The 14,993-nt window shown below is 46.3% G+C and overlaps 1 protein-coding gene and 1 long non-coding RNA gene across 8 annotated transcripts; both read left to right on the top strand.

Annotated features, from left to right (window-relative positions):
* Positions 1 to 1,247: 1,247 nt before the first annotated feature.
* Positions 1,248 to 5,482, top strand: LOC123137539 (uncharacterized). 7 transcript variants are annotated; one of them, XM_044557329.1, is made up of 6 exons: positions 1,248 to 1,837; positions 2,857 to 2,931; positions 3,014 to 3,096; positions 3,211 to 3,260; positions 4,173 to 4,316; positions 5,105 to 5,482. In XM_044557329.1, coding segments are annotated over exons 2-6 (387 nt in total). In that variant the 5' UTR covers positions 1,248 to 1,837; positions 2,857 to 2,929; the 3' UTR covers positions 5,213 to 5,482. The 7 variants fall into 7 exon arrangements, 6 of the variants coding, with proteins under 6 accessions (XP_044413264.1, XP_044413263.1, XP_044413267.1 ...); XM_044557328.1 differs by having other exon boundaries at positions 1,248 to 2,246; XM_044557332.1 differs by having other exon boundaries at positions 1,248 to 2,931; positions 4,173 to 4,299; positions 5,108 to 5,482.
* Positions 5,483 to 7,078: 1,596 nt separating this feature from the next.
* On the top strand, positions 7,079 to 8,483 carry LOC123134250 (uncharacterized). The gene is made up of 3 exons (XR_006465597.1): positions 7,079 to 7,580; positions 7,694 to 7,904; positions 7,992 to 8,483. It is a non-coding gene; the product is annotated as an uncharacterized lncRNA (long non-coding RNA).
* The last annotated feature ends 6,510 nt before the right edge of the window (positions 8,484 to 14,993 follow it).

The following is a 14,993-nucleotide window of genomic DNA, read 5'->3' as shown; positions in this document are numbered from 1 at the left end:
GCGCCAGATCTTGGGTTCGATGCTTGGCTAGCTCACTTTATTTTTTGGCGGCCCCCAGTTTTCATGGGCCGGCCCGGTCGGATTTAGCGTTACAGGCTCGCGCTCCGCATGGTCGCCAGTTTTCATGGGCCGGCCCGGTCGGCCAACTTGTTTTGAGTAAACAAATGGGCTGGTCCACCAGACAAATCCCGGTTGACTTTTGTCAAGGTTTAATCTAGACCGGGATTGCATAGTTTAGGGTGTAAACGACCGGGATTTGAACTTGAGGGTTTGATTGGCCGAACCTCTACAAGTTTAAGGTTTAAAATGAACTTTTTCCGCTCGAATGGCAAGCTGAAGCCCACACCCCTCTTGACTCGTCCCCTCTCGCACGCGAAGCCCCCACCTCCCTCCCCGCCAACCCCGGCGTGCCCCATCTCCGGCGGCGGCAACCCCGACACGCCCCAGTCCCGGCGACCCGCAACCCCGGCGCGCTCCATCCCGGCGGGCCCCATTCCCGGCGCGCCGCATCCCCGGCGACCCCTAGCCCCAGCGCGCCCCATCCCCGGCGACCCCCAGCCCCGGCGTGCCCCATCCCCAGCAACCCCCAGCCCCGGCGCCTCCGATCCCCACCCGCCACCATCGCGTCTCTCGTCCAGCGAGACTAGCATTGCCCTCGAGTCCGCGACACATCTCCGCTCTCATCTCATCTTCGGTCAGCGCAGCGGGCCTCTCTCCTTCTATCATTCCTCCCAGCCCCCACGTCTCTTCGAGGTGCTCCTCTCGCTGCCTCGAACTTGACCTTCCCGCTCCTCCACCCCTGCACTGCCGCTCCCTCCTGTTGTCTTCACCCACAAGCTCGGTCCCCCGACAAAAATTGCTGGATCCTGTGCTGCTTCTCGGGCGACGTCATTGTGCTGCACATGCGCTGGCAAACAACATCGTCTCTGGTTTTGGCGGCCCCCAGTTTTCATGGGCCGGCCCGGTCGGATTTAGCGTTACAGGCTCGCGCTCCGCATGGTCGCCAGTTTTCATGGGCCGGCCCGGTCGGTCAACTTGTTTTGAGTAAACAAATGGGCTGGTCCACCAGACAAATCCCGGTTGACTTTTGTCAAGGTTTAATCTAGACCGGGATTGCATAGTTTAGGGTGTAAACGACCGGGATTTGAACTTGAGGGTTTGATTGGCCGAACCTCTACAAGTTTAAGGTTTAAAATGAACTTTTTCCGCTCGAATGGCAAGCTGAAGCCCACAACCCTCTTGACTCGTCCCCTCTCGCACGCGAAGCCCCCACCTCCCTCCCCGCCAACCCCGGCGTGCCCCATCTCCGGCGGCGGCAACCCCGACACGCCCCAGTCCCGGCGACCCGCAACCCCGGCGCGCTCCATCCCGGCGGGCCCCATTCCCGGCGCGCCGCATCCCCGGCGACCCCTAGCCCCAGCGCGCCCCATCCCCGGCGACCCCCAGCCCCGGCGTGCCCCATCCCCAGCAACCCCCAGCCCCGGCGCCTCCGATCCCCACCCGCCACCATCGCGTCTCTGGTCCAGCGAGACTAGCACTGCCCTCGAGTCCGCGACACATCTCCGCTCTCATCTCATCTTCGGTCAGCGCAGCGGGCCTCTCTCCTTCTGTCATTCCTCCCAGCCCCCACGTCTCTTCGAGGTGCTCCTCTCGCTGCCTCGAACTTGACCTTCCCGCTCCTCCACCCCTGCACTGCCGCTCCCTCCTGTTGTCTTCACCCACAAGCTCGGTCCCCCGACAAAAATTGCTGGATCCTGTGCTGCTTCTCGGGCGAGGTCATTGTGCTGCACATGCGCTGGCAAACAACATCGTCTCTGGTTTTGTTTCCCAACACTCGGTAAGAAAGGAAATTCTTTAGTACTAGTTTGATGAAAGAAACAGCAGCAGTTCATTAATATAAAAAATCACATATTTGGAGGCACGCCATTGTGTTTGCTACAATGTCTCAGTACACTGGACTACTAGCTTTGCTCTGTTCATCGTTTATTTGTAGCTACCTTGTGCTTGAAAATTGCTAGAGACGGCCTGCTCCCGTTGGCTTCCACTGCGCTGTTGGCCTGCTCCACTCGTCTTCCACAGCGTGACGGCAGACAAGCCTGGATGCCGTCGTCTGAACCGCCGCACCGCCCGACAACCACGCTCCTCCAACCACCATCCATCAGCGCACGGCACTCCAAGCACGTCCTCTGGATGCCCCCTCCTCTTGCCTACTCCCTGACCATCTCCCTCCTGCCCCATCCGTCCAGGTATGGTACTCACACCAGTTCAAGTAGTGATGTTGCAACAAGTACAACAACTCCCCTATCAAGCTTACTGAGCCAAAAAAGAGCATTTGATGGATGATTGCTAGCTCGCTTTTTCTTAACGAAAATGTTCTTTTTCTGAATTTTCATTTTCACAAGTGTGATGCATGTGGTATTTGATTGATGCATTTTGAACTACTAGCTCACTTGGTACATATGATGCGTTCCTATACTATTGTATGATCCAATCTTTTTAGGTATGAGCGAAAAACTAGAAAATTTGTAGAAGCTTTTGTGTTTCTGTATTTATTTGTACAATGGTATATGGATGGGTTGTTCTTCCTTTTGTCGTATGGTGATGCTAATCATACACCAGCGTGGAGGCTAGTTCATGTCTTGCTGTTACATACTTGCAACATTATTTAGTTGTGTTCACAAGCAGGAAAGTTTGCATTCGGGAATTTAGACAAAACATATGTTCTGCCATTACACTTTTCATGCCCGACAGTTTAGGGCAAATAGGTAACATTATCTCTGCTAGACCGGACTCTATATATTCACGACACTCTAAACTACTATGGTAAGCATATTTAAACTGATGTATTTCTTCTAGATGCTGAACTTTTTGCAGTATAGAGACTACAAGCTGGCGCTGCTGAATTCATTAGAAGCTCTCTAATTTGTACATGTTGAATTTTGAACATATGTTGAACACGTACATGTTTACATGCATTCTAGAGTGCTAATGTGATGTGACTTCGCTGTTGTAGGGGATCTTGGGAAGCACGTGAACAATCGGCTCATTTGCTTGCCACCGTCATGGACACCGCCGTGGCGCTGCCCATTGCTCTCGGTAGTCGTGCTTCCTCCTGTGTGGCCTTCTTCCTCTGGCCACTGCTGGCTCGTCATCCGTCCTTCTTCTCCATCTACTGAAGTTCAGCCTTTTTAATTGGCAACGTGTGTACAGCAGCGACGACGGATGATCTATCTCCCATGCCTCCGTCCTCAATCTCGCTGGTATGCTTTTGTATCTGAACTGCAACCTATTCTAGTCTTCTTGTTTTCGGAGGAGTGATTGTTCTCCACTGTATGCTAATGAAGTGACTATGTTACTGAACTTGTCTGATAATTCAACCTTGTTTGCTTGTGTGTGCTACTGAAGTGACTATGTTACTGAACTTGTGTTCTCGATGATTCTGAACCATCGTTGGTACCATCTAAACTTCTTGTCCTATAATTCTAGTACTAATGAGCATCGAGTTGATTGAAATCATGTACTCCTAGTTGGTTTCTAAGACCCTTGCTGGTCCTTCTATATATAGAAGTTGTGCCTGATAGCCATACATGACTTTTGTGTATGACAAATGGTGCGAGGAAATTCTGAATACATGGCACGGGCGCTCTTGGACAGTAAACATTTATATCTTATTTGTTTGTGCAACAAGTCTGTGCTTCCTCACCAGTTCTAAAGATCCCAGAGCATCCGTCCAACTTTGTATCAGTATATACTATGTTGCTTCTTCGATTTCTGTATGGTTTTGTACTGACTGCTCTCTCCTGCCTATTTTGGTTGATGTCCGCGAATGGACAAAAACTGTATGGGAAATGTTCTATTATTACTAGCATATAAGTACAGAAAAAAGTTCAACACGACGTCCCAGATAAGTTCAAGCAAAAAGATGGTTTCAGGCGATTGTGTTAATGGTTTCGAAACAGTTGAACTGATGCTTTTAGTTATGTTTAACAGATCGTCTTCGTCAATACCCAGGAGTGTTTTTATTCATAGGAAATTGAACCAAAAACAGTGGTTGCTACTAGTGTTTGGAAATTATAATTACTAGAACTATTATTTCTCACCCCTTTAATTGCTGGCTAATTCTTGTAAAAAGTAGTGGTTAATCTTGCTAATTACTTTGATGTGATGCCTAGGTGGTCAGCCCAGCTCCTGCAACCAACACAGGTCGTTGCCCCTTTTGCCACAACGGCAGCAGCACAAACATTAGTGTGGTCGTCCTCAACCAGTCCCTCACGCGGCCTCCGCGCAAGCCCTGCTCATGTATGCTTACACCAAAAGTACAACTCTTGCTACTCTCCTTGTACTTGCACTTATTTTCTAAGCAATAATTCCTATTGCTTCCTCTTGGGGGAAGGGGTCCCATGTTAAAGTTGTCTTGGTGCTCACCCACTGTTTATATTCATCACCATAGTGTACGAAACATATGAAAACCATTCTGGCTTCAAAGAAAATATAACCAGTACATGTGCAATTGCGCGAGAAGTTCCCTTATGAAAGTTCCTTGTAAACAAACCACATGAAAGTTCATCGAGAAAAACTTTGTAAGTTCAAAAGGCTATAGGAAAACTTTGTAGGTTCAGATGGGTATAGAAAACTTCGTAATTTCAAAATGGGCACGCCTAACAGTTCATGAATAAATAAACTAAACCCAACAAAGTCCATGTTGGTCGGTCTATAGTGTGTTGTCAAGAAGGTTGTTGGCCTTGGAGGCCGACACTGGCTGATCATCTACCTTCCAATTATTATTAGGCATATACCACTGAAACTGTAGGTCGCGCCCTCCTCCCGCATAGCCTATTGGTTGGCGTACCATGACCCCTCCTCATATTTTTGGTATGAATTTGATGAATCTTCTTGATGCTCTGTTCTTATTCATCTAGAGATTCCTCCTCATATTGATTGTTTGTATTTCTTGTACCAGTTTTGTTCTTGCATGTACGTATCAGTTCGATGTTTTGAGATAGATCAGATTACTTCCAACTGTGAAGATTGACATGCATATTTGGGGATGAGATTTTCAGGTACTAGTTTGGCACTGTATCTAACTCGTACTAAAATATTTCAGCAGTTCAACAGGGGTGTGGGGTTCAGTTCGACGGTGACGACCCAGGCAGCTGGCCTTCGCATAACGAAGTGGTGCAGTTTGATCTTGTGTGAGTTGGAAATCCCCTGATGCTGAGTGTGTCAGTACAACCCTATGCTACAAGGCATGCGTACATCCACTTCACATGTTAGTCAATAGAATTGTGCATTTTCTTGGTACCTTTGCTACTCTAGCCAAAAATATTTTGTTGTTCACTTTTCTGTGCAACAGGAGTAGAGCCGTTTGAGATGCTATGTTCTAGCGAGGTGGCTTATTATGTTTGTCAGAATGTAATACTTTGGCCGCAATGTACTTGTGTATCTTTTTCTGAACGGAGCACGAACAAAGATTATGTCATTATGAACTTTGGTTGTGATGGTACTACAAACTCTATAAAAACACCAATATTCCAATTTTACTGTTACTTATCTTTTATACAATTCACATGGATTGTGCTCCCTATTATGAACTGTGGTATAGAAATGCACTGTGCTCACCATTTTCTTTTAGTTCGTTAGTTCTGAATGCTTTAAAAGAGATGAGGTAAAAGTGAACCATTCGGTTTTGTATTATAAAAATTCAAGCAAAAAGAGACTACATGTAATTCAAATGGGAAAGGTACAAGTCATAAAATAAGAGAAGTCCATAACATCGTTGTAAAATAATGTTTAGTTAAAAAAACATTTTCTTTTTGAAAAAACTATCATTTAGTTCGATGACATAAACCATGCAAGTACATGGGCAATGATACAATAAACCGTTGAAAACTTACGAGCAAAAATATTACCTAAAACAGATCAAAGTCTAGTTAGTGAAAACACGCTTAGTACAAAACCATGCAAACATCAGTTCAAGTATTCTTTATTTCGGAACCTTTCAAAATTACTCTCTGAATAATATATCAGTATAAACGCACATGTAGATCAGTACAAGTACTCTGTTTTTTCTAACAGAAAACAGCACGATGGGTCTCATCGTAATCCAAATTACTCTTCAACGGTTGAGAATTTGAGAAAACGTTGAACATGGCTAAGTTTCGTATTTTCGATATCTTTCCAACTATATATTATTTGCCTCATTTTGACAAACTTTTAAAAAATCATGTTTGAAATCAAATTTGACCGTATTCGAATTCATTTTTAAACCGTAAGGAATTAGAAAAACATTTCTATACAAAAAAGTTGTGCATTTTTCATAGCTTTCCAATGCAGTATCATTTGCATCAATCCGACAAACCGTTTGCAAAAAATCGTGAAAATACGTTCGCCTAGAATTTCACCGTTTTCCAAATTACTTTTAAATCGTATAGAATTATAAAAAACATTAGATATATGAAAGATGCGGATTTTCACCAGCTTTCCAACACCATCTTATTTGCTCAATTCCGACAAATGGTTTGAAAATTGAGTCCAAAATACGATTCACGTTTTCGGTTTTGAAAAAAAACGTTTTTTTCAAAACTGCTCTTAAACCATAATGATTTTGCAAAAACGTTCAATATACTTGAAATATAGTTGTCAAGAGCTTTCCAACGATATATTACACACCCCGTTACGACAAAAAAATTGCAAAACATTTTTGAACTAAAGAAGACGATCTGTTAAACAAAACTGAAAGCATCAGTTCAACCGCTCGAAAATCATCAGTACAACCGCCTAAAACTGTCAGTTCAAGTAGGGTAACAGAATAATATTCTGTTACGTGTAACAGAATAATATTCTGTTACGCCGTAACAGAATAGCCCAGATATGTGTGTGTGTGTGTGTGTGTGTGTGTGTGTGTGTGTAAGTGGGTCTATTATGATAACACCCTTAAAACCTTATTCTGCACACCGAACCCTTATTCTGCTAACACCCCAACCGAAACGAATTGGATACAGTGAAAACGATAAAAGAGAGAAGCACCCCCACCGCCCACCCGCACAGCCAACCTCCCCCCGACCCGACCCACCCGCACAGCCTCACCCACGACCACCCGACCCACCCGCCTCCTCCTCCAACTTCCTCCTCCCCGCCGGCCGCACCCCCACCACATCCCACTGGCCACCTAGAAGCGATGCCCCGCCGGCCGCCCCGCGCCGCTACGGATCCACCAACACTGGATCGGCCGCGGCGCCCGCTCGCCTCCCCGCCGACCGGCCTCCTCTCTCCCTCCGGCCGATGCCGCCTCCTCTCATCCACCAAGCCCCCGGGCAGAGCCCCACCCCGCCACGGATCGCCGGATCCCGCCCGCCATGCGACCATCACGCGCTGCCCCGCGCTTGAACCCAGCGGCTTCCCCCACCAACCTTCCCCCGGCGAGGGCGGGGTGTTGCACCGACGTGGCGGCCGCCAAGGCTTCCCCTTCTCTGGATCTGGCGGCCATGGCGTTGGGGATGTGTGGGATGAGGTTTGGCAGCGCTCCTGTGTTGACGATGAGGGTGGTGAGTGCTACTGTGCAGCTCACTACGCCCACTCATGTGAGTTTTTTTGTTCAAGCTGCAGCTCACTCCGCCCCCATGTCATGCGGGCGCCCCATCCGACGACTACGACGGTTGCTCTCCAAATCCTGACACCCGCATATGTGCTGCAGGGAAGTAGCGGGCGAGTTGCATCCTCATCCTAGTGTGGGCTCATAGATGGCCGCCGCTTCACCTGCCCCCATGCCGATGATCTCTGAGATGGGCCGCCCCTTCCCCTTGCTGTCTCTTTCTTTGAGAGGGGATCTAGAGCGCGGCAAGCCTGCCGAATCGTGTCGTCTCCAGAGACACCATGTGAATCGCACGAGCACACACGTACATGTAGTAAGCACTGAAACTTTCACTCATTAGCTGTGGGGAGGTTCACTACACCACTCGCCATATGATACGGTTTGGTTTTGTTGTTTGCAGAAAGTTTTCTTGTCTACAAGGAAATCGGCAGTACCCGGATTTCACGTGTGACTGCAGTCCACAGTATGGGCACCTGCAGCTCTCTCTCCCTCCCGTGGAAGTACATCACGAGCAAAAGGTCCTGGAGCATGCGGTTCTGTTCTGTGTCAGGGAGCCACGCCTCCAGCCGTGCTACTCACTGGGATTTTTGCCTGAGAGGACAACGATAGCCGCACGACAAGCTATGATTGTGTAGGTCTGCTGCCTCCGGCCAAGGTGTTGTGGCCACACGGTGAGGCGCGCCCGCACCTGGAGTCCACCCCCATGCATGCAGTTTGGTGCTCCCCTATGTGTGGTTAATCGGAGCACCAGTTCCACCGCCGTAGCTATTGTTGCAGTTTTGTTGCCATTTTTTGCAGCTCCTGTAATTTGGACAGCGAGCCTCCCTCCGTGCGGTTTGCCGGCGCATCTATGCAGTACGGCGTGTGTGTCTGCAGTACTGTTAGAACCTGACTATTCGCTTTGTGGAAAAGGATGGAGCAGTCCACTTGGCTGTAGTGGATAAAAATGAAAGACAAAAATTTATACAAATTAAAAAAATGCAGTTCACTAGAGTCGACACAGCGGCCCAACTCCTCGTGTAGTGCAGTCCGTTGGCGCACAACTTGTAGAGGCCAGAAGTTTGGTCAACGCATGTTTACATAAAAAGTTAAAAAAACAAAATCATAATGATGTGGTTCACTAACGCCTGACATGAAGCGCACTTCACTTACTCGCCTAAAAAATGGTGTTGTTTCGTGTGTCTAAAAAATTAGTTGATTGCGTCATCACATGCAGTGCGTTTGGTCCTCGGATGTGGTTCACTTTTGAGAGTGATGTTGTTCAGTGGTTCACTTTTGAGAGTGATGCTGTTCACTTGCGCCCAACATGAAAAGTGCGATTTTTTAAACGAAACAATAATATAGCAATGAGGTTCACTTTGACATATGTCGCGGTTCATTTGCCTCGTCTCTGTGGTCCACTCTCGTTCATAAAAAACTTGGAAAAAAGACAACAAAAACTTGTTTGAGAAAAGGTACGTCCGACAACAGAAATCATGAAGTTCACTTGACTGTCTAATGCAGTGCGGTTTTCATCCGATGCAGTGCGATTTTCTCGCGGATGACGTTCACTCGCTGATTTGGGTGTCGCAAAAAACAGTGTCCGCACTTTTGTAATTTTAAAAATGCTCTTAAACCGTAAAAAATTAGAGAGAGTGTTCTACATGAAAAAGTTGCATCTCGTCGATATCTTTCCAACGGCATATCATTTGAATCATTTCAACAACCGGTTTGTAAAAATTTCAAGAAAAATGGTCGCTGCCACTTGTCGTCCGCCGCATGATTTTCAAAATTAACTTAAAACTGTAAGGAATCTCAAAACCATTCCTATATATGAAAGTTGCGCCTTGTCCATAGCTTCCCAACAACGTATTACACGCCTCGTTTCGACAAACGGTTCAAAATATAGAGCGAAAATAGTATCGAAAATTGCAAAAATTAAAAAAAAAACAGAATTCCACGATTTAGTAAATTTGAAACTACTCTTAAACCGTAACGAATTAAAGAAAATGATAGTTATAGAAAAGATGCGCCTCGATGATAGCTATCCAAGGGCGTATCATTTGCTTCGTTCCGACGAGCGGTTTAGAAAAATCGCGAAAAAACACTCGCTGCCACTCGTCATGGGCCGCACCATTTTCAAAACTGCTCTTAAACCGTGTGGAATCTCGAAAAGTGTTCACCATATCGAAGTTGCGTCTAATCCATAGCTTTTCAATGGTATATTACACGCCTCATTCTGATAAACGGTTAAAAAACTAGAGTGAAAACAGTACCAAAAAACAACGCGTGCAGTTTATTCCGACGAGAAGTTCACTAGTCTCTATTGCAGTGCTCGTCGTCAAAATGATGCAGTGTGCTTCTATTGAGCGTGCAGTGCCGAAGTGATGTGCAGAATAGTTATTCTGCTAATATTAGCAGAATAGACCGTCTGTATATATATATATATATAGGGAAAATTCATCCTACCACCCAGTGGTAGTTACCCCACATATCTAATATACTATCATGTGGTACTATATATACTATTTTATTATTTTAAATATGTTCATATACTATATTTAAGATATTTCAAAGCAAGTTACATGAAAAAATTGCATATGAGCCCATAGTTTTTGTTATATTTATGAAATACATATATATTTGTACATAAAAAGAGTATACTCAAAACATGGTACATACTACCTAAAAATTAATATATATATATATATATATATATATATATATATATATTACCTAATCATTGTTATATACTACATACTACACGTACATACTCTCGGTTTTGATAGATACTACATACAACATACAAAACGCAAGTGGTGGTAACTACCACTGCTTGTAGGAAACATTTGTCATATATATATATATATATATATATAGAGAGAGAGAGAGAGGGAGAGAGAGAGAGAGAGGTTAGGGTTTAGGGTCTATTATGATAACACCCTCTTAAGACCTTATTCTGCACATCAACCGGCTTATTCTGATAACACCTCACTACCCGCGAACTGAAGCACTGCAAAAAATCCAAAGGCTCATCTTCACCCCACCTCCCTCACGACAACCACCTCGCCCACTCCCCCGATTCCAACCCCCCCCCCCCCACCGCCACCTTCTTCTGGAGTGCCACCCCAGGCCGTCGTCGCCCCACCTCGCCCCTGTCCACCTTCTACCGACGCCGTTGTCGAAGCACCTCCGAAGGCCGCTACCCCGCCGCCCGGCCCCCGTCCACCTCCTACCAGCGCTGCCGCGCCACACCTTCCGGCCACCCGCATCCCAGCGCCGACAGATAGGGGCTTCCCGCACCCCGCCACGATCGGCGCGCAACCTTCATTCCCTCGTCAGCGAGCTATCGTGGTCCTCACGTCCCACAGGGCACCTACCAGCACGAGACGGATCCAGGCCACGGCGGCCCCCCACCGCTGGATCTAGGCCACGGCGGCCCCCACCGCCGGATCCATGCCACGGCGGCTCCCTCACAACGCACCGCCACCGGATTCGGTACCGCACGTTGCCCCTCCGCCAACCAGCGGGCGTGGCCTTCCCGTCCATGCGCCTCCACAACTATCCCGCCATCCCACTTTGGGACTTCTATGGTCTACTTCGTCAAGCCACCAGCGGCGGCGCCATGCAGTCCATTGCATGGATGCACGCAACACGCCCATCTTGCTACTGGGAGGGCAGGGGTTGAGCGGTTCGAGTGGTGCTCCACTGCAGCTCGGTTGCTGGAGGGAGGGCGGTGGTGACCTGCGGAGATGGGGGTTGGATGCCTGGTGCTGCTCCTGCGCTCTTATCCTCTGCCCTTCCTCCACCCTTCTTCTCCTCCAAGGATAGGTCCGGTAAGCCTCCACCCCGACTCCCAACTCTACAGATCCAACTTTGACGCATGTGACCTTCTTTGATGTAAGCCTCACCCACCAGTGGGGCCCCATCGCTGGCGTCAGCCTCCAACAAGTAGTGGCCCGAGCGTCCCCTCCCCTCCCCTCCCCAGCCAGCAACTTGCCAGATGCCCCTTCCCTCTCTAAGCAGGCGGCCAAGCCAGGTGAGAAAAATGGACATGGCCACTGTATCCATGCTTTGCGTGCCGTGGTGCGCCCCTCCACCCTGTGCAGCTCGGTTTTCTTCCAGTAAGACTCGCCGTTCTCGAGCGCGAGCTCCTGCTCCCCTCCACTATTTTGGGCTGGATGCCTATCACACCTAGACTACTGTGGCATCCGGCTCTGGTGTGTAGTCCACATCGCCAATGAAAAGTGTGCCCCCCGTTCCTCTTCTCTGGGATGAGCAATGCAAGGTCGTCGCTGGAGCAGTACGCTTGCCTCATCTCTCGCGAACCACTACATCCCTTGCCAGCAGTTTGCTATGTTTCTCTCTTCAGTTCTTTGTGTATGAAAAATGGACTAACTTTTCTTTAGTAGTTTGACCTTTCGTGTTTCAGATTTTTGATGTGATCCCGGATGTGCGGTGCAGTGCAGTGCACCCGAATCCCGTGAACAGTGTGTCGTGCTCCCTGGTGTAGTTTATCCACGACAGCGTGCGGGGTCCATGTGCATTTTTGCAGTTCAGTGGATGGATGTTTCAGTGTGTTATGTTTATTGTTGTGCCTGTGAGATGTATGCATGTTTGTAAAATGGGTGTGCCCGCGGTCCAGCGTGCTGCTGGCCTCCACTGTGCAGTATGACTGGGCGTGCCATGCGGTTTGACAGTGCTCTTATACACTTCGCTGATTTTGTGATTTCTGAAGAGACAAAAAAATGCAAATGAAGTCCGCTATGGTTTGGTATTGAGGTTCATTTTACTCATTTTAGCAGGAAAAAGATGAAGTGATGCAGTTCTATTGGATGCCCCATAACTTAATTTTGTTGTTGTTGAAAACTACACTTCATTAGTTCATTGTAAAAACTACAGCCGTGCAGTCCGCAATCGCGACCGTGCACCTCAAACAAGCCCGCAATGAAGTCTCGTGCTTGTGTCCGAAGCTGCAGCCCGGGAACGAATGATAAGTGCAGGTGCATGGTGCATGACTTTACATCATTGTCCAGCTCGCTGGAACCTGTTCGAAGTTCCAAAACAAGTGCAACCCCTTAGTGGTTCACCTTGTAGAAAAAGAGAAAGAAATCCCCACGGGAGGTTCACTTCATTCTCGAATGCAAATTTGTTTTGTTTGTGGGGCAATTGGAAAAAGTAGTTCCCTCCAATTTCTGTAGCAGCTCATTACCTCTATGTATGAAGTGCAATTTGTTTCGTGTGTCTCAAAAATCAGTTTGATTGCGTCAACACATGCAGTGCGTTTGGTCCTCGGATGTGGTTCACTTTTGAGAGTGATGTTGTTCACTTGCGCCCGACATGAAAGTGTGATTTTTTAAACTAAACAACAAGATAGCAATGAGGTTCACTTTGACATATATCGCGGTTCATTTGCCTCGTCTCTGTGGTCCACTCTCGTTCATAAAAAAGTTGGAAAAAAGACAACAATAACTCGTTTGAGAAAATGTACATCCGACAACAGAAATCATGAAGTTCACTTGACTCTCTGATGCAGTGCGATTTTCGACTGAAGAGTGCGGTTTTCTGTCATATGAAGTTCACTCGTCTATTTGGGTGTCGCAAAAAATAGAATGTCCGCATTTCGCTAATCTTAAAGCTGCTCTTAAACCGTAAGGACTTAGAGAGAGTGTTCGACATGAAAAAGTTGTGTCTCATCGATATCTTTCCAACGGCATATCATTTGAATCATTTCGACAAGCGGTTTGTAAAAATTTCGCAAAAAATGACCGCTGCAACTCGTCGTCCGCCGCACCATTTTCAAAATTAACTTAAAACCGTAAGGAATCTCGAAACCATTTCTACATATGAGAGTTGCGCCTTGTTCATAGCTTTCCAATGACGTATTACACGCCTTGTTTTGAGAAACCATTCAAAAACTAGAGCGAAAACAGTACCAAAAATTGCAAAAAAATCAAAAATCGTAATTCCGCTATTTAGTAAATTTAAAACTGCTCTTAAACTAGAACGAATTAGAGAAAATAATAGATATGAAAAAGATGCGTCTCGACGATATCTTTCCAACAGTGTATCATTTGCTTTATTTCGATGAGCGGTTTAAAAAAACACAAAAATACGCTTGCTGCCACTCGTCATCGGCCGCACCGTTTTTGAAACTGCTCTTAAACCGCGAGGAATCTAAAAAGTGTTCAACATTGCGAAGTTGCGCCTAATCCATAGCTTTCCAACGGTATATTGTACGCCTCGTTCCGATAAACGGTTAAAAAATTAGAGCAAAAACAGTACCGAAAACATTGCGTGCAGCTTTTTCCGACACTAAGTTCACTAGTGTGTATTGCAGTGCTCTTGCTATAAAAAGTGCAGTGCTCTCGCGTTGAGCGTGCAGTGCGGAAGTGTTATCAGAATAACTATTCTGTTAATATTACCAGAATAGACCTGCTGTGTGTGTGTGTATACAGCCCGTCTATTCTGCTAATATTAGCAGAATAACTATTCTGATAACACTTCCACACTGCACGCTCAATGCAAGTGTACGTCATTGTTTAAACCAAGTGTGCTGCACAACTCAAGCGAGTGAACTTCGTGTCAAAAAAAATTGCACGCGTTATTTTTTGGTACTATTTTCGCTTTAGTTTTTTAATCGTGTATCAGAACGATGCGTATAATATATCATTGGAAAGCTATGGATTAGGCGCAACTTCGCCATGTTGAACACTTTTCGATATTCCTCACGGTTTAAGAGCAGTTTTTAAAACGGTGCGGCGGATGACGAGTGGCAGCGAGCGTACTTTCGTGATTTTTTTTCTAAACCGCTCATTAGAATAAAGCAAATGATACGCTATTGGAAAGATATCGTCGAGTCGCATATTTTTCATATCTATTATTTTTTCTAATTTGTTACGGTTTCAAAGCAGTTTCAAATTTACTAAATCGCGGAATTGCGTTTTTTGAATTTTTTTCAATTTTTGATACTGTTTTAGCTCCAGTTTTTGAACCGTTTGTCGAAATGAGGCGTATGATACACAGTTGGAAAGCTATGGAAAAGGCGCAACTTTCATATGTTCGAATATTTTTGAGATCCCTTACGGTTTTTAGTTAATGTTGAAAATCGTGCGGCTGACGATGGGAGGCAGCGGCAGTTTTTCGTGAAATTTTTGCAAACCGCTGGTCGAAATGATTCGAATTATACACCGTTGGAAAGATATCGATGAGGTGTAACTTTTTCATGTAGAACACTCTCTTTAATTCCTTATGGTTTAAGAGAATTTTGAATTTACCGAAATGCGGACAATTTGTTTTTCATGACACCCAAATCGACGTGCGTACTTCATCCGACTGAAAACCGCACTGCATCGGATGAAAAACCGCACTGCATCATACGAGCTACCGTACTTCATTGTTATTTTTGTTAGACGTAAATTTT

The sequence above is a fragment of the Triticum aestivum genome, chromosome 6B, assembly GCF_018294505.1.
Source record: "Triticum aestivum cultivar Chinese Spring chromosome 6B, IWGSC CS RefSeq v2.1, whole genome shotgun sequence".
NCBI lineage: Eukaryota > Viridiplantae > Streptophyta > Magnoliopsida > Poales > Poaceae > Triticum > Triticum aestivum.
This window is presented reverse-complemented; position numbering and strand designations above follow the sequence as displayed.

Bases quoted from the DNA above. Each gene is read 5' to 3' on its own strand.
- LOC123137539 (XM_044557329.1), top strand. The intron at 3,097-3,210 runs GTAGTCGTGCTT...ACGTGTGTACAG, and splicing joins GGCGCTGCCCATTGCTCTCG to CAGCGACGACGGATGATCTA. The intron at 4,317-5,104 runs GTACAACTCTTG...AAAATATTTCAG, and splicing joins CATGTATGCTTACACCAAAA to CAGTTCAACAGGGGTGTGGG.